The sequence below is a fragment of the Talpa occidentalis genome, unplaced genomic scaffold (genome assembly GCF_014898055.3).
Source record: "Talpa occidentalis isolate TD23 unplaced genomic scaffold, MPIMG_talOcc4v2.1 talOcc4.14, whole genome shotgun sequence".
NCBI lineage: Eukaryota > Metazoa > Chordata > Mammalia > Eulipotyphla > Talpidae > Talpa > Talpa occidentalis.
This window is the reverse complement of record NW_023601433.1, coordinates 16,301,423-16,323,806: the sequence shown is the minus strand read 5'-3', so window position 1 is coordinate 16,323,806 and position 22,384 is coordinate 16,301,423. Positions and strand designations below refer to the sequence as shown.

The following is a 22,384-nucleotide window of genomic DNA, read 5'->3' as shown; positions in this document are numbered from 1 at the left end:
CCCCAGAACTGGTTAACTCATTCGGTGTGCATGTGTATGCCCCCAAGCCTATGGTGAAGCGCTGAGCAAATAACCCAATTACATGACCTGGAAACCATCTGAGCACCAAAGCCAGTATTGGGATCCAAGCTCTGATTCAGTCAAAACAAAGAAATCTCAGTACAAAAGCAAATGTCACTGTCCTTAAAGGCACATGGCCAGGTTAACTCAAAGCAGGTGCTGGCGATAACGAACCTGTCTCAATGGCAGGACAAACATCTAGTTATAGAGCATCTGTTCTTTGCCATATGAGTCACCTTCTCACGTGAGTCCCCTCGCCACTTTCCTTGATGCCCCAGGTCCCTCTCCCATTCCTTAGTGCAGGATGTATATCCCCATTTTGCCTCATTGTTTTTAGAATCCACATGTCTATGTAGCTTCCTTGTACATATCTAATTAATTTCTTTCTCCTACTAATCTGCCTGATAGTTATTTGATTACTTGACTAGTCCAAGAAGAGCCCACAGAGGTGGGGAAATTTCTTCTTCCGACACTTTTCATCTGAGTCCTCGTCATCTCAGTTCACACTGGTTTGGTCTCCCCCGCAGAATCGCCTCTATTTACACACTAGATAAAGGGACTCTGCACATTCTTTCTTAGAAGAAGCCAAAACCTCATACAAATCCTCAAGTAATGGATGACAAAAGTCAATTCAAATGATGTCAGTGCTTTTAAATAATCTGCTACATTTTTTTAAAAAACATAATTTTATCGATAAGTTTCAAATCAAATGTTACTATTTATATTCAATAAAAATAGCACTGTTTAAATCAAACCACCACTGAAAGAAAGCAAAAATGCAAACAAACAAACGAATTAAAGGGTTATTCTCTTTGTCTCAAGGAGGGTGAGAAGTTAGGGTGTGGCACTGTCTCCAAATAAACACCCTTTCTTTCAGCTGTTGAGAGGAATCCTCATTGATTGTCACCTTGGAAGTGAAGAATATAAAACTGTCCAGAGAAGAAAGTCCTGCAATGTTAGAAGTGTCCACATAGAACATGTGACAAAGCAAAACTTGACATGTGGCTGGTGTCTCTGAGAAGGCACTTTCTCTCCAACTTATTTACTAGTCACTAATGTACATAGTCTCAGGGGGCCAGTGGCTGTGGCACTGGACAGCACAAGTGTACAGGTGAACAGAGTGTACAGGTGACCAGAGTGTAGCTGCCAAGGCATTGGCAATGAGCCACTCCCGGGAAAGCAGACAGATGCTCGCCCATGGACAGAAGGTCAGGGAGTGTGGCCGAGTGCACCAGGTGCCAGGGCATCTGGTGACACGGGCATGCCTGTTCTTGAATTCAGCAGAGGCCAACTAGACCCATGGAAGCGAGGAAGGTATTGGGGAGGAGACCAGGGGGAAGTAAACGTGTGTGGAAGGAGCAGAGAGGATAAAGAAAGGGACAGAAAGATGAGGAAACTGTGTGCATGTGGTGACACCCCCACCCCAGCAGCCTGTGCTGGAACCCCCAAATCCCGTGGGCTTCCACATCTTTACTGTCTTGAACTCTGAACTGAGTGTTACATTTGTGGCTCCCAGCTCCTCCTTGTCCCTTGACACCCAATCTGCTCAGCTTTGGCATTATTTTGACAAACCAAATAGAATTACACGGAAAACTTCTTTCTGGATGACTTGCTAAATGAAGCATCATTTATTTATTTTTGCCACCCACCCACACAGCATCTGGTAAAAGGTTTCGCAGCTTGGGTTGAAAGGGTTGGAATGATTAATCAGGGCATATTCTTTAAAGTCACATTCTTTGATTAAAACACCAACTCTTAGATTCAACACATGTTATTGAACTCACGCTTTCACAAGGTTGCAGGTGCCTGGGTGCAGTTCCACTCAATTCTACTGGGGACAAAGGAAACAAGGGAAGCTATAGTGTGTCTAGTGATAAAATCATTCAGGACAATGTCTCTGGCAGGCAGGTGGGAAGGGAAATCCTCTCTGATGGGAGGACACTTCAACAGACCCTTCATGGAGGGAGGTGGAATCCAGGAAGATCTGGGGGAAGATGGAACGAACCAGTCAGGGTGAACAGTAAGGGTGCAAGCTGAGGTGGGTGGATCAGACGTGTGTATAAGTCTGTGCTTCAGATTCCATAATTATGGTGACATGCAGAATCTATGAACAAAATGAGCTTCAGAATCTGTGAGCATCTTTCAGCAGAGATACCTGAGGACGATCTCACTAGCCTACAGTTGCTGGGTATGAGCTCTGATCCTGGGGGGCTTGATGCCCCATGATGTGGGGTTGGGTACACTCCAATTTAACCTCAGATGGTGGTCAAAGCAAAAGTCCACCTTTATGTTATAACTGAATATTTAGTACTGAAGCTTGACTAATATCAATATTTCAAGAAAATCCAGCATAAGTAGGTGCCCTATCATCATATCCACACATGGGGTCCTAGCATCTTTCACCCCACTGTCCTCATGGGGCTACCCTATTCCTTTCATCACCTCATTTCCACCTTGGGTACATATGTGAAACCTTATGGAACAGATGTTCCAAGGAGGAAGCAGCTGCCCACTTAATGAGACACTTGTGTACTCCAAAAATCTAAGAAAGTGTTTATGTTTCACCAATACAGTAGGGATGGTCTCATCTAAATGTCTGTCATTGGTCCTGCAGACTATCAAATTGCATTTTCTTCTGATTGTGGGGAGCAAGATGAAAACTGGTTTTTTCATATTCTGCAAAAAATTAATGCATCACCTCTGTGCTCACATGAACTGCCTTTGTCATTTAACTGCTGTCCACCAAAATCACAGATTTCAGTCTCTTCATTATCTGCTGAGAACATTCACTCTGCGTGTTAAGCCTGGTCCTACATTCAATTCACACTAACAGGCACTCAAAGGCTATATCTTGCTTCCTGGTAGGGAACTTCTGACAGTAATGGAGTTTGCACTGCCAGGCTGAGTTGGTTATAGGTGCTAATGTAGATGCAGAGAGTTGGCTGCTGCCCTGTGATTCCAGGGACCCAGTGGGAGGAGGCCAGAGCTTCATAACGAGTCTTGGGATAGGTGCAGTGAAGTCCTGAGCAGGTGTCCAGCATGTCCCTAGCTGGATATACACCTACAGGGCTTGCAGTAGAAATCTAGTAACTGGTGGCTAACCCAAGTCCCTCAGTCCTGCTTTTGTATTGAGCTCTCTAGTTCTGGTCTCTAAGTCTGTTTTTGAACACATTAGTAAGACACCTCTGAGAAGCATTACAAATGAGTCCTGGAAACCTTAATAGTTAGAGGACAAATAGGATTTGTCCTGTAGGACAAATAGATTGAAACAGCCTCACCTTCTTCCTAAATGTGTCTACCTGAGGACTTTGGGAAGTCACCATCACTTTTACAACCCAACCCTATTAGTCACATATCCCAAATATGCTCCCTTATGTGTTGTCTCTAGTTATCCCAAACATTAAATTAAATTCTACTTCATCGCTCCTTGCAGACAAATAGTAAGCTGTCTCTTTATGTTCCTGGGTGCATATTTAATGTGGTGTGTGTGTGTGTGTGTGTGTGTGTGTGTGTGTGTGTGGTGTGTACACTTGGCCACACCAACAAGTTGACACCAGCTAAGTGTCCTACAATTCAACTCAATTCTGGTACTAGCCACCAACACACAGCATCAGATTGCACAGGTTAAGGGGTCAATCTCTGCAGACTGCCCTCCACTTCACATGCCACTTGCAAGCCCAGACTGTTATTTGTACCTATGACCAATTGACTACAAATTCAAGATTCCTATGACCCTCTTCTCAGGTTTGATTAATCAGCTAGGGCAGCTCACAGAACATAAGAAAACAATTTACTCATCAGATCACCCACTTATTACAAAGAATATAACTCAGGAACAGGCAGATGGAAGAGACATAGAGGGCAGGTTATGGACCATCTACCTGGTATGCCATTCTTCCCAAATCTCCACATGTTCAGCATAGAAGCTATCTGGACCCCAGTCTCTGGAGCTTCTATGGTGGCTTCATTACAGAGACATGATTAACTCATTGACCACTGGCAATTGAACTCAATCTCCAGTCCCTCTCCCTTCCCCAAAGATCTGAGAGGTAGGGCCAGAAGCTCCAACCCTCCAAATTGGTTGGCTCAGTTTCCATTCTTATGTGTCTTCCAAGAGTCATTTCACTCACATAAGAGAAACTTTTATCACACTCAACACTTAGGAAATACCAAGACCTTTGGGAGTTATGAGCCAAGAACTGTGGATGAAGATGTATAAGAAATATTTTTGGTTATTTCATTGATAAAACTATATATTTCTTATAATTCATATATCACATGTCCCTAGCTGGATATACACCTACAACAGGGATTTGTCTGTCCATCTTAAAGTTGCCATGGATCAACCTATAAAAGATGCACTCTTAAATGGCTATGAAACAGGGCTGCTGCTTTTTCCAAGAGCTAGAAAAGCTTTTCTCCCTTTTTCCCCATCTCACTTAAAACTCTTCTGTTTTTAGGTGTCATTACTGGGACAAGGAATTCTTTACATATCACAGATTTAAGCATTTTAACTTGCTATTAGTGCCATCCACATGACTAGAATCATATGTGGCAATTTAGAAATTGAGTCAGGATTTAACAAGCACCAATATAATAGATGTTGGAAAATACTTGTTTTCTTTCTTGGATGTGTGTGCTATAATTTGAGTTATACATTAGCTCTTTGCCTTGCCTGTTGATATTAGTGGGATGAGGACTAGCCCAATCATTGCATAATGCTGATTTAGCTCTCACCATGTGGCAGGTGGGACTGGGTGGGGAACAGAAGGTGGCTGGACCACCTACCTAGAGACCACGCCAGACCCTGCAAAGAATGACAGCGGGAGTTCACCAGAATAGGTGTATTGGGGCCCTACTCTTAGGAGAATGGATCTTTTTTTAAAACAGCGAGATTGAAAGAGAATCTAGAGATGCAGTGTTGCCTGGTGACAGAGCTGCAGGTGACAGGGGACACCCAGCTGGGGCACTTCCAACATGGATAACCAAGAGTTAGAAAATAAGGAGGTGGAAATTGCTTTTCCAAATATGTGAACAACTGTTCTGCATAGCCAGTGGGAGGAGAAAAGAAGAAATGCCTACAAATGATGGTGTGCTCTCTCCTCATCAGATTCTCATGGTGCTCATACGTGTAGTCACGAGGGGTAATTTTCTTCCTCTTAAAATACACAATTTTTTTTTCTTTCATGGCAGGGTTGGGGTAATATTTCAAGACCTCTCACAGTAAAAATGAGAGTCTGGGTTTTTCAGTGTCACAGAGCATTTGGAAATGGTACAGAGGATAACACAGCCAAGTCCATGCTAGGTCAAGTCCCAGAGCTCATTGTTCTTGGAGGCTGGGGATGAGAAAATGCAACCAGTGGGCATGGCCCGAGATGTGCTAAGGCAATAGCTCTGCAGAACAGGGCCTGGCAGGAGTGATAGGAACAGTAAGACTGAGAATTGCAGGAGGATAGTGGAGGGTTTTGCTTAACGATGATTCCAAGGCTCATGAGAAGAATAGCATATGTGAGATAATTTGAAAGACTGGAGCATTATGTGTATATAGTTATGTGTGCATGTGTGTACACAAGCACAAAATTCAATCACCAAGGAGGAAAAACATTTGGAAATCACAATGTTACTTCACACCATCTTATATTCAGGTCACACTCCTTTTGTTATACTGCTGCCCTTCTATATTTATAAAACAAGAAAAAATGTTCTTTCCTGGCAGCCCTTTGTAAATTGCTGCTTAATAATCAGATCATGATAACCACAATATTTATCTAATTAGGTCTTTGTTAGTCTCATTCAAGGCAACTGAAGTTGCTAGATTCGGAATCTTAGTGCTTTGAGCCAGAATTATGCCTTGCCTTACTTAGATCATTTGCCCAAATGTAATATTACTGAAAGCTAATTTAAAAATAGAAGAGCTAAGAAAGGCTTGGTAGGTTGTTTCCCTAAAAGCTTGATAGATAATATTTTATTCTACTAAAGACATATACTTAGAGCCAAATGATACCCAACTCTTACAGAATGACAACTACCCTATGCTAGAGGTATACATTTATTTTGCATATGGACCCCTGATCTCCATTTGTAAATGGAGTAAGTATATATGTAGAAAATAGTTAATCATAAAATTATATAATGACTTAGCTATATTCATCCATCCTCATTTTCTTCACGTAAAGCATGAGCCGTATGATCTTAGACTCAATTTTTCCTAAATTGTTGACATTGATAAATTTATTTTAAAGTAAAAGAGAGAGAAGAAAAGAGAGACTGTATTACATCAGGTTCTTGAATAGCCAAGGCATAATCTGGCAGCATTTTGAATTTTAAGGAAACTTTAATTTTTAGCTAAGTGATTTTTAGTAATTTCAACATCTCATTAGTATATCTGCTCGCATATTAGTAATACTGGCCATTGAGAGTTAAGTAATAGACAATTGGATTACTGTATTATTAAAGTTATTTTGTTTAATCCACACTGTCCCATGAGGTCTTTCACAGATGAGGAAAAATGTGTTATTTCCAAATGATTGTGCTTTCATACTCTTTTTCACATGCTGTCTTCTACCTGATGTGTGCCCAAGTCATCACATTATAAGACCCTAATCAGGCTCATTGTGCCCCACTCTCCACCCAGTGATTTCTAAATTTCCAGGACACAATACAGAATGGCAACCCTCCTTGGTGGGACTCTTCCCTCTCAGAACACTGAGGTGTCTCCCTCCATGACACCCCCTGGGACAGAGGATGAGGGTCCTGCTTTATCATCTCAAATGCCTGACCCCATCATAGGGTGTGTGTGGAAGGAAGGAACTGACTCCAAATTTAAATTACTTCCTTCAGGATAGAGCAAGGAGCCTATGAAAATTTTAAAAACACACTCATGCACAGACATATGCAAACACTATCGCTGGTATATAAAACAAGAAAAAAAGAAAAAGTCACTTTCCTTTGAAATAAAAACTATTAGAATATCATGTTCTTTATTTTTTTAAACTTTTTTTTCCTTTAAGATTTATTTATTTATCTATACAAGCACTGGGCACAGTCAGAAGCGCGGGAGGGTGAGAGGATTCACCAGAGCCAGAGCGGGTAACAGAACGGGCAGACTGATGAAATACACTGCTGAGGGGAGCAGCAGAAGTGGCAGGAGAGGTCTGCGTGCCATGTGGGACCCTCACTGGCCGGCCGGGGATAGAACCAGCACTGCAGAGGCTGCGGTAGCCTTGCGGCCCAGTGCTCAACTGCTGCGCCACTGGGGAGAACCAACTATCATGTTATTTAAATAGTTCTGGATATTCCATGAGCCATAGCTAGCCCATCCTCTGAGTCTCAGGCAATTGCAGGAGAATTGCTCCTAAGCAGTCCACCCAAGAAAATTCCTGTGGTTCTTCTATCTTCAATGCAGTGGGCATCCCCTGGTCTCTATCACACCTTGTATGGCACAAACTGTACGTTTCAATGAATTTGTTAACGTATTTGTTTCCACATGAAAACCATGAGCTCCTAGAACTCAGAGACTATCTGTCTTTTGTTTTTATTTCCCCAGGTCCTGGTACAGAGCCAAGTCTCCTTATGCACAAAACTCTTTTGGTGGATAAACAATGTTATTTTTCCAGCTTTTCTTTTTAAGTATATCTACAGCCTCATGCTCTTAATCTCTAAACAGATTAAGGGCTGATGCTTTTTTTTTCATATTCCTCCATAGAAATCAGAAATTGTACTTAGACACCATCGATTTTTTAATGCTTTTCTTTCCAATTTTCTTAGCTCTATCTATCAATCTCCAGTTCAACAAAGCCAAAATATATAAGAAAACAAAACAGCTAATAAGCACTGAGTGCAGCAATCCAGTTTTCCTGGAAATCCTATTATTTAAGTGAAAATTCTTTTTTTTTTTAAAGATTTATTTATACAAGAACCGGGGTACAGGCCAGATGCACGGGAGGATAAGAGGATTCACCAGAGACAGAGTGGGGAACAGAACAGGCAGACTGACTGAAATACACTGCTGAGGGGAGCAGCAGGCGAGACAGGAGAGGTCACCGTGCCATGTGGGACCCTCGCATGCTGGCTGGGAGCGAAATGGTGCTGCAGAGGCTGCGGACAGCTTTCACAGCGTGGCGCTCAACTGCCTGCGCCACTAGGGGAGGCCCTGAAAATTCTTACTTTATTCCATATTCTCAGAGATGAATTTTTATCAAATAGTAAGCTCCTGTGTATGTATTCAATACAATCTACATTACAACTTCTAGAATACTTGCCCTAAATGTGCATACAAAATTCTAAAATTTTCCATTTATTGGTAAAACCATGCTCTGGGGTCTTTTTCTTCCTTAAAATGTTCTGTCTTGATATTTGAGAGAATGGTTTTCAAGCCTTGTTAGTATTGATGGATTATTTATATATGTTTTACATCATTGTTCATTTGTACAATATTTGCCTTCTCCTCTCAGGTGTAGTCCCCATAAAATTCCCACCACCAATTCACCCATGCATCATCACCATAGTCCCTTGTGCTTTCTCTCCTCTTCCCTGTTTTGATCCTACTCACTCCCCATCCCTTGCAGAATGTCTCTGATTTATAGTTGCCTGTTGATTTTGTTTATTTGCTATTATTATTATCATTATAGTTATTATCTTCCTGATTTTTCATTTGGTTCCTCTATATTCCTCCTACAAGTGAAACCATCTGATATTTTTTCTTTTTCCTTCTGGCTTATTTCACTGAGCATAATCCCTTCCAGCTCCATTAATGTTGCTGTGAATGACATGAGTTTATCTTTTTTGATTGCTGAATAGTATTTCATTGTGTATATATATACCATATCTTCTTGATATGGTCATCTATATTTGGGCATTTGGGTTGTTTCCATATTTTATTTATTGCAAATAGTGCTGCAATAAATATAGGGGTGCAACAGAATCTCCAGAAATTCATTACCTCTAACCCCCACTCCAAAAGTATTACAAGGGGCCCTAAAGCCAAAACCAATAGAGGAATGAATAGGGAGAAGAGAATAAGTTAAGGAATAGAATCACAAAAAGATGGCAAACATGGATGCCAATGTATCAATATTAACTCTAAACATAAATGGATCGAACTCATCAATAAAAGGACAGAGAGTAGCAGACTGGATTAAAAAACAAAATGCGACCTTCTGCTGTCTCCAGGAAACACATTTAACTACAAAATATCAACATAAACTGAAAGTAAAAGGTTGGAAAACAATCCTATAAGCAAATGGTCCAAAAAAGAAGGCAGGAACAGCTACGGTTATATCAGATAAAATAGACTTCAAACTGAAAAAGGTAAAAAGAGACATTGATGGATGCTACATTATGATCAAGGGGATAATACATCAGAAAGCTATAGCACTCATCAACATATACTCACCAAAATGAAGGAGCAGCAAAATATATCAGACAATTATTATCAGCTCTGAAAACAGACATCAGAGAAAATACATATGCAGTAGGAATATTGATTCCAATCTCACCAATGGACAGATCAACGAGACAAAAATAAACAAGGACACTAGAGCCCTAAAAATATGAGCCTTTGTTTGTGATAAGCCAAGCTGTGGCCTTATCTGTTTTCACAGTATTAATGATGGTAGCATTAGAGTATCTTCATTCTTACATCTGAACAAAAAGCATGTACTCTGCTTCTTATTGAGTGTTTAGTCTTCTAATGATGAGAAGAGAATTGCATTATGAATATTCCTTGTCATGAAGGAAGTATATCTGGTAGGTATCCAGAAAACATCTTTGAAATTGACATGATTGGCTACCAAAGTCAATAATCCTTAGCAGAGTTCAAAATGCTTAGGTTCCCATTAATTTATGGAGATTCTCACCAGCTCCTGTTTCTTGGATTCATCTGGATGCAGTGTTATTTCTTTATGGATGTTTAAAAGAAGTAGGAAGATAGTCATAAATAAATAAAAAATCAATCTTAAGTTCCTTAATTGATTCTTTTATCCCCTTAGTTAATATTTATAATCTAATTAATATGTATTGCCACACTATCTGAGAGAAAAGTAAAATAAGATTGTTCAATTTTCATTATTGAGAATAAACTCATAGCTATTAAACAGAGAATTATTACTTTAAATACCCATCATCCAGGCATTTTTTTCCATTGAGACATTTTGTTTGGTCCTTAGAAAGTGCTGGTCCCAAGTGCAGTTGCTGCTAATCCAAATCAAGACCTAACAAAACAGTAACTCTCAGTGTCAACTGAATAGAAAGTAATTTGGGCATTGGTTTGATAAATACATTGAATTCTTGAAGTATTTTTATCTCGATTGAGAATTATTAGCAGGAAAACCCTTCATTAAAAATGAGATGTAGAGCTTATTTTTTTAAGCCAAAGCAAAGTAATGTGAGTAAATTTTAATTTCTATGTAAATTTGGGACCATTCAGGCAAGACCTAACTGGATTGTCGGTAGTTAATTAATAATTTGAGTGGGGACAACCTTCTTAATTACAAACACCCAAAGATTTAAAAATGACTATTCTAAGCTCAAAGTAATTAAACTAATGTCACAGTACCACAGAGACATAGAGGTGCCGCCCACACCCCTTATCCCCTCCTTTCCCCACAAGAGAACCTTAGGAAATGTGTTCAGCTTGTAGAGCAACGTTCCCTGCCTAATTTGCAGCCTGGTTTCAGCTACACAAGATTGTGTACACTTCTATCAGTTATCCTCACATCCTTCCTCATCACTGTTGCCTGAAAAGTGGGAGGAGAGTTGGTCTAGGCCAGTCACCCATCTTGTGTCTGAAGCTGGGGAGCAGCCCAGGATGGAGGGGAGCCAACGGGTAGAGTCTGGGTCCCTGAACGTTTTTTTTTTTAAAGACAAGGTCAAGTTGATTTTTTAAAAAAGATTTGTTTGCTTGTTTGTTTGTTTGTTTGTTTGTTTGTTTGTTTGTTTATATAGGCACTGGGTACAGTCAGAAGCGCGGAAGGGTGAGAGAATTCACCAGAGCCAGAGTGGGGAACAGAACAGGCAGACGGATGAAATACACTGCTGAGGGGAGCAGCAGGTGCGGCAGGAGAGGTCTGCGCACCATGTGGGACCCTCGCAGGCGGCCAGGGATCGAACCAGCTCTGCAGAGGCTGCAGGCAGCTTCACAACCCAGTGCTCAACTGCTGTACCACCAGGGGAGGCCCTCCCTGACAGTTTTATGAAGTCACTAAATCAGTTCTGAACTATCTACCTCCAGACTTCCTCTAAGAGAATAATTTTTGCATGTTTAAGCCATTGACGTTGAGTCTCCATTACCATTAGTCACACTTAATTCCTAATTGATATACATGGTTTCTAGTGGGGTATAGAATCCAGTTTTAGCTCTTTTCAAAATTGGGCCTTTTGGGAATCTCCCTGGTGGAGCAGGGGTTAAGTCTCAGCACTATCAAGCTATCATGAGCCACTGCAGCATGATTCGATCCCTGGCCAGCCAACCAGGGAGCTGACTTACATGGTGCAGCAGACATCTCCTGTCTCATCCACTGCTCCCCTTAGTGTATTTCAGTGGGTCTGCCTGTTCTGTTGCCCACTCTGTCTCTGGTGAATCCTCTCATTCCCACCCCCCATCTCTGGCCTACACCATACATTTTATTTATGCATAAATAAATAAAATAAATCTTTAAAAAAATGGACCTTTTATGAAGAAAAACAACAACAACAAAAACTCAATCTGTTGTTTCATTCTCTTCAGGCGAAGGGGCTATCGGGAGAAGTCTGGCATGCTCTGATTCATCACCTTGACAAGGCAGATGCTCAGTTTAATTTAGAATGCTCACAGACTGCTTACTGTGCACTGGAATTGTGGTACATGTGAATCTAGAATCAATAGTGTCTGAACGAGAAAGTTTAAGTGGATATTAAAAAGTGGATTTCAAAAAGTGAGCTGTTTAGATGCAACACCCAAACGTTCTCAATTACAATGCAGACCAAATGGTTATCAAGCACCTGGTGCGTGTGTCAAATGCAAGGGTGAGCTGAAAACCACAAAGTCCCACCTGCTGCTCCAGGGGGGCGTGACAATCACACACAGCAATAGTGTACAATAGTGTACTAGGATGGAAATAAAGTCGTTATTATCATAAGCCATTTATTACTGTCTTGAAGATTTCTGGCAAATGTTGCCAAGTATTTACACTTGACAAATTATGGTGGTAAGTATATAGGAGGAAACCAAAGAGCTGATATCATCACTAACTTTCATTGTATGAAATAGGTTAAGATTTCCCCTTTATTCACATTCTACTCACTGACACAAAAGCCTTGGGTTGTGACCTCAAACTGTTGTGACCTCAGGGAAATCATAATATGGATGGATACTTTGACTCATTGTTGTCTCTTCAGGAGGATAGAATTCAATTATTTTGTTGTATGTTAAAATAGCTGTATTCATCCTGTTCCCTTCTTCCTCCCGCCCCCTCCCCAGACTGTGTCTCTGGTTTATAGTTGCTTGTTGATTTTGATGTTTACTTTATTATAATTAGTCTTTTTCCTTGTCCCTTATTTAGGTTTTCTAGATGGATCAAAACAAGGGTGGTGGGAATTGTATGGGGACTATAACCAAGATGAAAATGCATGCATTGTGCAAAAACGAAAAATGATGAAAAAAACCCATAAAATTAAAAAAAACATATTAATATTTTTTTTAAAAAAGCAAAAAAAAATATAGCTATCTTCACATCATTTCCTATAGATACTCAGCGTATCTGAATTACTTGGGGGATTACTGGCTTCATAGGAAGGGAGACAAGGGGTGGCAATGTGGGGTTGGTCTTCCCAAAAGGGTCAATAGGCTTTTCTCAAGGTGTACAAGTGAACCTACTGTCACCTTGATGTGGGAACTAGAGGTAATTAGAGGCCCTGTGTGACTCAACGGTGGCTGCCATCAAATATGCAGATTGGCTTGGCTTGGAGCAGTTAGGAACCTGGAGGAGGGGCTTTTCTCCTGCCTTCTCCTCCCTTTTCTAAAGGAAGAAGCAATCACTAGGAGCTCCCCCTTCTAGCATCTAGAATGTATTTAAGTATCTTTTCAATTGTAGGTTTATTAGTGAACTCTCCTCTACCTGAGACTCCCATCCTTACTCTGAGTAATTCTGAGGTCATCCTTCCTTGTCGGCCATGTAATGTCTCCTCTTCTATCCGTGATGTTCCAGGGTAATTACCCATGGTCTATTCCATTATTCTTTAGAATTTATAACCATGTAAATTTCCCATAAAGTTTAAATACTATTAAATTTTGGCCTTTTCTCCTAGTAATCTGTCTGATATTAACTTGGCTTTCCAGTCTTTAAAGAGCACAGATGGAGTGGGGGAAATTTCCTGATACTCAAACAATGGAGACGGAAGGGCATAGTTTTGCCCCAACTTCAATTAAAAAAAAAACAAAACTCAATTTTTATAAGCTTTCTATAAAAATTGCATTTGATAGAAGTTTCAAACCCTACAGTAAATGAATAAAAAACAAAGAAGCTCCACTAATCCTAACACCTAAGCAAATACCTAACATTAAACAAACACCATTAAAATCCTAGGCATTTACAGTAGTATAATTGGTACTTAGCCTTTGCTTCTCCATAGTGCATTCTTTATAAATCAGGGAAGTAATAAAACTTCAATATTTGCCCTCCTCTGAACTTTGATAGCATGAACATAGCCTCAGGTTAAGATAAGTTAAGAAATCAAAAGATCTAAGCCTCTATACAAAAACCAGAAGACCCCCATTAAAAAGTTACACTTTTGACATCAGTGATTCACTGTTTCTATGTCTATAAACTAAATTCAAAGTTAATAATGTTGGAACAGTTCTCACAGAATAAAAGCTGTAAGAATGCTTCCCAGATTCCAATCCTCACTTTGATTATCTAATAAACTCTTTGATAAGTCTATTGAGACTTTTATTTTGCTCAAAAGATAATAAAGATAATAAAAAAGCATTTGTCAATACACATTAGTCATAATCCTTGAGCACTTTTTAAGAAAATGTTACAAGATTTTAAATGTATTAATTAATGATTAACATTCCTAAATCATACAACACAGGCTCAAGGATGGAAATCATCTCCTGCAGAACTCCATGCCCTCACTAGGTAGAGAACAAGAGCCTGCCTGCTGTTTCTAACCTAACCTTGCTTCTCAGCATCTCTGTGCACAATGACCAGCTACTTTGCTCTATGGGACCTGCCAGCTTCTTTCACCTCCTTGTTAGCAAGGTCATTAGCTGTGTCTGGTACACTTTAAATTATTTAGCAATCTTATATATAAAAATAGAGCAGGATCTGAAAGTCAAAGATGATAATATCATAAAACAAGTGGGTAATCCCAGTGGGTCTGTACAGGCTACCATTCTGAATCTTAAGTTACAAAAGCATTAAGTAATTGATGGCACACATTCATTATAGTTTCAAAGCTTCAATAGTAAATTATAGAGTTTAACATGGATTGCATAACCAGTCACTATTAATATAACAATATGATAATTTAGCACAGTACAATTAGCTGAAATTCCAGGTACATAAATTAGTATTACTTTATAATGTTAACAGACTGTAGATAACTGCTGTAAATGCTTGGAGCAATGGAAGTTCTTATGTAAGAAAATTTTATCATTGAACTAAAGACAATTTTTAGTTTATAAAATATCTGAGAAGATATTTTTAGATAACTTGTACAAATCAATTTATTTTAGCAGATGAGGAAACTATTCATCTTTTAGACCTAAACGCATTTCTATTCAACTTAGGTGAATTTTTATTAATAAAATATATAAATTCTGAAAGAGTGGTCAGGCCTGAACCAAGGATGCTGATAAAATCAGTACCTGATCAATACCCACTGGTCATTTTAAACTGATAATAAAGAAAAGAGCAAATATTCCAGAAAGTCATCAATCAATATTCCAGAAAGAAGCAATCATGTGACTGCCCCTAGACTATCTGGTACCTTCCTGGACCTGAGAATGAAGAAACTCTCCCCACATCCTGCATGTCCTCAAATTCCTTTCTTTCTTATATAACCTTCCTTTACTTGCTAATTGAGAAGATGCTTTCTTTGTGTACTAAACACTATTCTCTAGTGATGGTGCCACATGTTAATAAAAGGTTTCCTTTGTGGAAACACTCCTGTGGATCAGAGTCTGGTTTTCTAAGCAGGAGCTATATGTCTCAGTCAGGACTGTAACAAAAGACCTCATAAACTTTTTTTTTTTTGACACGCTTATCATTTTATTTTTTTTAATTTAAATTTTATTTTTATATTCCCCATACAATTGCAACCCCCTTATTTTGACCCCAATCCCTCCTTTCCCCAACCCCCACCCCCCATAGAGTGTCTCTGGTTCATAGTTGTTTGTTGATTTTGACTTTTACTTTCTTATAATTATTCTTTGTCCTGGTCTCTTATTTAAGTTTTCTAGATTCCTGCTATGGGTGAGACCATCCGGTATTTTTCTTTTTCTTTCTGGCTTATTTCACTGAGCATGATCCCTTCCATACGATCCAGCAATTCCACTCCTAGGTATTTACCCAAAGGACACAGAAACATCAATTCCAAAGAGTACCTGCACCCCTATGTTTATAGCAGCACTATTTACAATAGCTAAGCTTTGGAAACAGCCCAAATGCCCAAAAATAGATGACTGGATCAAGAAGATGTGGTACATATATACCATGGAATATTACTCAGCATTCAAAAAAGATAAACACATGCAATTTGCAGCAACATGGATGACCTCATAAACTTTTAATACAGGTTGATGGTTTTGACAAATGCCAAAGTTCGTTATTAAAAAACTTCACTACTGAAAGCCGAAATGTTTAAAATTAGCAAATCAAATGAAAAGCACAACTTTTCATTAAAAAAACATACAAATGTTTAGATGTACAAGTCTAAGAAAGTACAAAGGTGGTCTTAAATTTTATAAAGTACTTCTATTTCTTTTTTTTTTTTTAGATTTCTTTATTTATTTACACAAGCACTGGGTACAGTCAGAAGCGCAGGAGGGTGAGAGAATTCACCAGAGCCAGAGCAGGGAACAGAACAGGCAGACTGACGAAATACACTGCTGAGGGGAGCAGCGGGAGCAGCAGGAGAGGTCTGTCGCGCCATGTGGGAACCTCTCCAGCAGCCGGGGATCGAGCTGATGCTGCAAAGGCTGTCGGCAGCTTTGCAGCCCAGCGCTCAACCGCTGTGCCACCAGGGGAGGCCCTAAAGTACTTCTATTTCTAAAGAATTTATGCTGCTTTTGAATCAATATTAAACAAATTTTCTTCAAACTCAGAATTTTAGTGTTTGGTTGTTTCACTATGAGGATACTAATAATCATAATAAATACATAAGTATTTATTTATTTATTTTTTACATCATTGCTCATTTTTCGACAGTTTGTTTTCTGTGCCCCACCTCTCAGGTGTAGTCCCCAAAGAGTTTCCTTCCCCTCTGCACCCGTGCACCATCACCTCAGTCCCCTGTGCTCCTCCCTCTCTCCCTCTGATCCCTCTCCCGCCTCCTCCCCTGCAGGATGTCTCTGATTTATGATTGTCTGTTTTTGCTTTGTTGTGTTTTGTACTGTTATTATTTTTTTACACTGATGTCTTATTTGGTTCCCCTATATTCCTGCTATAAGTGAAACCATGAGATATTTTTCTTTTTTCCTTCTGGCTTATTTCACTGAGCATAATATAGAAGCTTTTGAAGCAATCCTAACCCCCTCTGGTTTCACATAATATATAGCAATTAAGCTTTTTTTTTTCTTTATCTTCAGATGAAATAAACTGTTGAACACCTCCTAGTCCTGGAGAATTTTACATAGGAAACTGAAGGTAACATTATCTTTTTGGTACAAAGATGTTTTTGGCTGGTTATTATTTTTTTTTTTTGTAGTCCAGAGCTCTTTTATTTCTTTTTGCACACCTATCATCCTATCATGCCATGAATTCATAGGGAATAGGTTCTAGCAGCTCAGGCTCCTTCCCATTGGTTCTCACAAAGTGTGCTTCTCTAGGTGGAGCAGGCTGGCGCTTCAGCTGAACCCAAGTACCCTTCTCTTTGGCTTCCTTTTTCTTCTGATCATTTTCTTTCACACGTTTCAGGAAGCTATCTCGGCTCTTAGAGTGCTTAATGTGCTCAATACGAACATTAATTCTCTTTGCAAGAATCTTGCCCTTTACTTGCTTGTTTACAACAATGCCAACTGCATGCTGGGTAACATTATAGACTCTTCCGGTTTTGCCATGGTAACATTTGTGGGGCATTCCTTTTTGAACAATGCCCATCCCCTTGATGTCAACAATATCACCTTTCTTATAGATTTGCATGTATGTGGCCAAAGGAACAACTCCATGTTTTCTAAAAGGCCTAGAGAACATATAGCGGGTCCCTCTTCTCTTTCCCTTTGTGTTAGTCATTTTGGCGACTTACGTGCAGGCCAACGGGCCTCAGGCAAGTTACACAGACTATCTAGGGCCCCAATGCACTGGCTCAGTGGCCACAGGATTGGAATTCAAGTTTTTGGGCCCAGGGCACCCGGGAGCCACTTTGCTGGTTATTTTTAAGAAATAGCAGACAAAGGAGAAGTCCTGAAAATTGAGTAGGGGACATTTACATTGATAAGGGAAATCTCTTATTTATAAGGGTGTCTTACTTGCTGTACAGGGAGGAGAGTGATGACCAAATCTCCTTATCTCTCATCCAAGAAGGTAGAAACTTACATAACAATCATATTCTTGTTTACTATGCATCCTGGTGACCTGCCATTGCTGATCTTCTCCTTAGTACCCCTCCTCCCCCACCTTTTGTCTTTAGCTAAAAATGTTAGATAAGATGATGGCTTTGGGCAATTATGGGGAGCTACTCAGTTTTCCTGGGTTTCTCATATGCATACATTTAAAGGAAGTAGAATACATGACCCAAAATTGTGTCACTTTGGTATGAGGATTATAAAAAAAAAATAGATTCAGAAAGAGTTCCTCTTCCCTTCCACTGCCTAAATTTGCATTTAAGGAGGCCTGTAGCTGGAAGAAACATGTCACCTGAAATATCTTTCCAACTAAGAAATTTATCTACTGAACAGGGCAACTTCTGGTTTTTAAACATTTCCTCTGCGTTCCACTGAATTGCCTTCCTTTCCCAGACCCCCAACCTTTTCCTTACCTCAGGAAGGTATATGTAGTCCCATTACCTGGTTGCCATTTTAAACTTCATATCTTTGGATTTTCCTTACTTACAAAATTAAATTTGTTTTTCAATCTGTTGTAGGAGAGATTGACCAAGAGACCCAGGGTTTAGCTGAAACTATCAACATGCTTGTTTTATCCTTCCATGTTCTTCTGTGTTCCAAGAGCTTGGTTTCATGACCTTTTCAGTCTCCACTGTTTAGAAGAAATGTGCAACAAAATGCCCTGCGGTGAGTCAAAAATTAATAGGTCTATCCTTAAACCCCTCTTTGTATCCTATTGTGTTCTCTGGGGAATTTTTACTTTTTTAGATGTTTGGGTTTTATAGCTTGTTTCTGCAGTTTCCATTACGGGGGAGATGCATATACGCTTATACATCAGGTAGTCAGCTGAATAGGCTGTGGCTCCAACTTATGGAATCTGTAAGGGTGAACCCATTCTGTTGCAATTGGGAAAACACGTGATTCTCTGTGTTTTGGAACAGCTGTTTGGAAACATAACAGGGTCCCTCATAATGAAACTCTTCTCTTTCCTTTTTTTTTTAAATGGAACTCTGAGAATTTGCATGTCACTCTTGCAGAAGGGTCATGCTAATCTTCTCTGTATATTTCCAAATTAGTATAATTTTCCAATTGTGTTGCCAAAGCAAGTACCTCTTTTCTTTCTTAAACTATTCATTGGGAGTGAATTGTCTGGATCCTGTGAGCTCTGCTTACTCTGCACTTTCTTTGGTTAAGATATAAATACGTTATTGGTTCATCATTGCTTGGATTATTAATATAATGGCAAGACAAGGATCTTTTGAAATGGAAAGCTCCTGAATTAAAAATTTTAGAAAGCTCTCAATCTAAATTATTGTCTTTTTGTTACCTATGAAATAGCAAATCGAAAATAGGCCTTTGTTGACTGTTTTACAGATATTTTTAAAGAGGTACCACATTAAACCCTGAAACTCTACCACACAGAGAGCTCTTTTAATCCCCATCTTGAGCTGGAACTCTTCTCCCTGATATAAAAGCATACTGGAGAAAATGTAATGTGGAACCTATTGTGAATTAAGTAGACTCATCTTGTCTCTAACTGCAAAAGGATGAGACTTCTAGGTGAAAAATAATCAGCCTGACTCAGCAAACTGACTCAACTCTCTATTCCTTTTCTCCCTACCTTCTTTCCCTTTCTCCAAATATAATAACCATAACAGTGTCTACAACCATCATGCACAGTTGATGGACTACAGGGTTAAAAAACAAAACACACTCATACAACTCACCTATTCCTTACAGAGCTTGTCTAAATGAGATGCATCATTACCTTTACTTTACATATCCTCATTATTTAGTTAAAAATTCAGTTAATCTGTTATAGGACAGGGAGAGGGTCAGCCCAAACCCCGCAAACCTGCCTATTCTACATGGGTTCTGCCATTCGCCGCATTAACACAAAACATAGGAGACTTTAATGGGAAGGAACTTTAATAAAACTAGGAAACAATACAGGTAAGGCAAAGAGTCTAGTTTCTAAATGAAGCATCCAGAGTTACCCGTCCCCTCGTGGGTAAAAGTCCATCCAAATGGGATTGGCCCAGAGCAAGGCCCCAAAGCCTGCCATGAGTCTAAAGCACCTTCCAGTGGGGACCCACAGCAAAGGGTCAGAAACAATCAGACAAGCCCAGAAGGAAAAGAGCAAAATCAACATCAAGATAAAAGCTGCCATTGTCACCTCCCCATGGGTCTCACCCACATCTGTGTCACTCGGTCCACGACCAAAAGACAAGCACAGTTTCTTCACGTGTCTCTAGGCTCCATGCGCCTCCTCCAGGTCTCCTTGCTCCATCCTGCTTCCTTCCTCAGTCTCTTCTGCAGCTTTCCCTCTTTCTGCTCAGCTCCACCCTCCCTTGGGTGGGGCAGGGAACCTCCCCCTTTCCTGGGGACCACCCTGTTGCAGAATGAACCATGGCATCTGTCTTCAGCTATTTAGGCTAAAAGTATTATAACTATATAATGAAATGGGAAAGAGGACGCTATACATTTTCTTAAGGACATTAAATTTGAATACATCAAATAAACTGGTTGATTTTCACCAACAGAGATATGTGGAGATAGTCATTAGGGCACAATAACTTTATGAAAGTCTATTACTTGGTCTACATGTAATATGATGTGATTCCTGCAAATCACTGACCAGCTTGCCTGGAGACAACAAGATGGCTAGTTACCATTTGAGATGCAAAGTAGATTCCACAGAAGAATGATAAACCCTAGAGAGTGCAGGCTGACTGGCCAGTAGTTTGGAGTGCTAAGTAAAGGGGTATGAGCAAATTCAACCTCTTGAATTGTTTAGTGAAAAATAAATCAAACTAAAAAAACCCTGAAAGTTGCAACAACTTAAAACATTTAAATCCTTGCAGTTCCATTGTAACAATGAGTGATAACCAACGAGCAAGAAGAGCAGTGCCCCAGCTGATTTCCCACCTATAGTAATGCAAACAATGGAACCTCTGATTCAGTCTCTGAGCTCAGTCCTCTTAATGTCCTTTCACAGCCCTCATCTCTTATCAACCATTTGCCTGTTAATAGAAGTCATTGTCAAAAGCTCAAGTTCTGATTTCTGATTCCTGTGTTCTCCTTTGAGAAGAAAGCACAGCTCCAAGGCATTATGAGAGAACACAGGCAGACAGGAGGCAGATTAATTGCTTTTCAACTAATCCTAATTGTTTGCTGCTAAACATTATGTTTATCTTTTCACATAAAGAGAAGATGTGACTAACTTTTTATTATTAACAACCATGATGCTATGGAAAACCCTGTGTTCAAAAGAATGGGAGAGGACATGTAGAGAAGATGAATACTTCTTACAGGTTTCAATGAGCACACTGAAATACATATAAAATGGGACCATCTTGCAAATACACTTAACCTCAGGGAGCACTTGGTGAACTGAAGACAATTTTGAAGGTGAAACAGACAGTGGCCAGGGAAGAGAAATAACAGGGCCATGGGGAACAAGGAGCAGAAGGGAACTAGCCAAACGTTACCTGAAAGGTTTACTTGGAATGTCAGCTTGTGAGCACTGGGGAGCAGATTATGTTCAGCCAATATTCTAAGTACCACTGTAGGGAAGCAAAAATATGTCAACCCAAAATGCTTCTTTCAACCAGAGGTTTATTTCATCGGAGGGGCTCTGAGTACTGGGTAGAAGTTGCTGTTGATATTTATAAGTGAATGTCTCTTTGTTAGTGTCTCTCCTAGGAAAACCTATTTTCCTTCCTTTTTTGGAAGAAGGCAGAACATAAAATTGCATTCCTTTGTCTAATGATAAACTCCCTAGTTGAACTTCCCCTTTCTTTCCCCAACTTCCCTTGTCTTAGTTAAGCTATTTAAGATGGTGCCTAGTGGTTGTGAGTCAGTTACTCATTATGCTGAGTCTCTTCCATGCATGCAGGATGCATACATGTTATTATTAAATTTCTTTTTAATTTTTTTCTCTTCTGTTTATGTCTGGTGCTTATTTGATTATGTGTCAGTCTAGATAAACTCAGATGAGTACAGGATTTTACTTTGTGTTCTGATACCATCAACCAAACTTCTGTCCAAAACATCCCATCCTTTTTTGAAAATGAAAAGGAAAATAGAAATTTAAAACAAAGGCAAAAATAAATAAATCACTCATACCATAGACATCCTTTTCCCACCTAAATTTTCCCTAGAACTTTGAAATCAGTGTCCCAAGTGTATCCCATGAAGGGAATAATTCTCAAAACTGGATGAAAAGGGCTCTATTATTCACTTATTGCATTTTTAAATCTAGAATTCTATGTTCCTATTTACATTTAATTCACTCACATTAAATGAGGTTGGAAAGGAGAGGAATTTTCCCCCTACACCTTTGGATTCTTCTCAGGTTGGCCACATAATCAAATTAACACAAAACAGATAAGTAGAAAAAAAACCCCAACAAATTTACTCATATACTATTAGGTAACAAATATCCAAGCATATCAATTTGCAATAACTGACTTAATCAAATGATTCATGAATCCTGTTGGACTGGACTCCCCAAAAGGGTCAGATAGATTTTCCGTAGGGCTTTAAAAAGAGAGGCGGGGGATTGACTTGATGGGGAGC

The 22,384-nt window shown here is 39.6% G+C and overlaps 2 protein-coding genes and 1 non-coding gene across 3 annotated transcripts in view; all 3 read right to left on the bottom strand.

The window, feature by feature from the left end:
• Positions 1 to 22,384, bottom strand: part of GABRG3 (gamma-aminobutyric acid type A receptor subunit gamma3) — a 422,587-nt gene that overhangs the window by 198,453 nt on the left and 201,750 nt on the right. The gene's annotated exons all lie outside the window — the stretch shown is intronic.
• LOC119244369 (60S ribosomal protein L21-like) lies at positions 17,010 to 17,526 on the bottom strand. Its single transcript, XM_037510123.2, has one exon. It carries the CDS (start codon positions 17,490 to 17,492, stop codon positions 17,010 to 17,012), a length of 483 nt encoding a protein of 160 aa, XP_037366020.1. The 5' UTR covers positions 17,493 to 17,526.
• Positions 18,802 to 18,905, bottom strand: LOC119245339 (U6 spliceosomal RNA). The gene has a single exon (XR_005125276.1). It is a non-coding gene; the product is annotated as a U6 spliceosomal RNA (small nuclear RNA).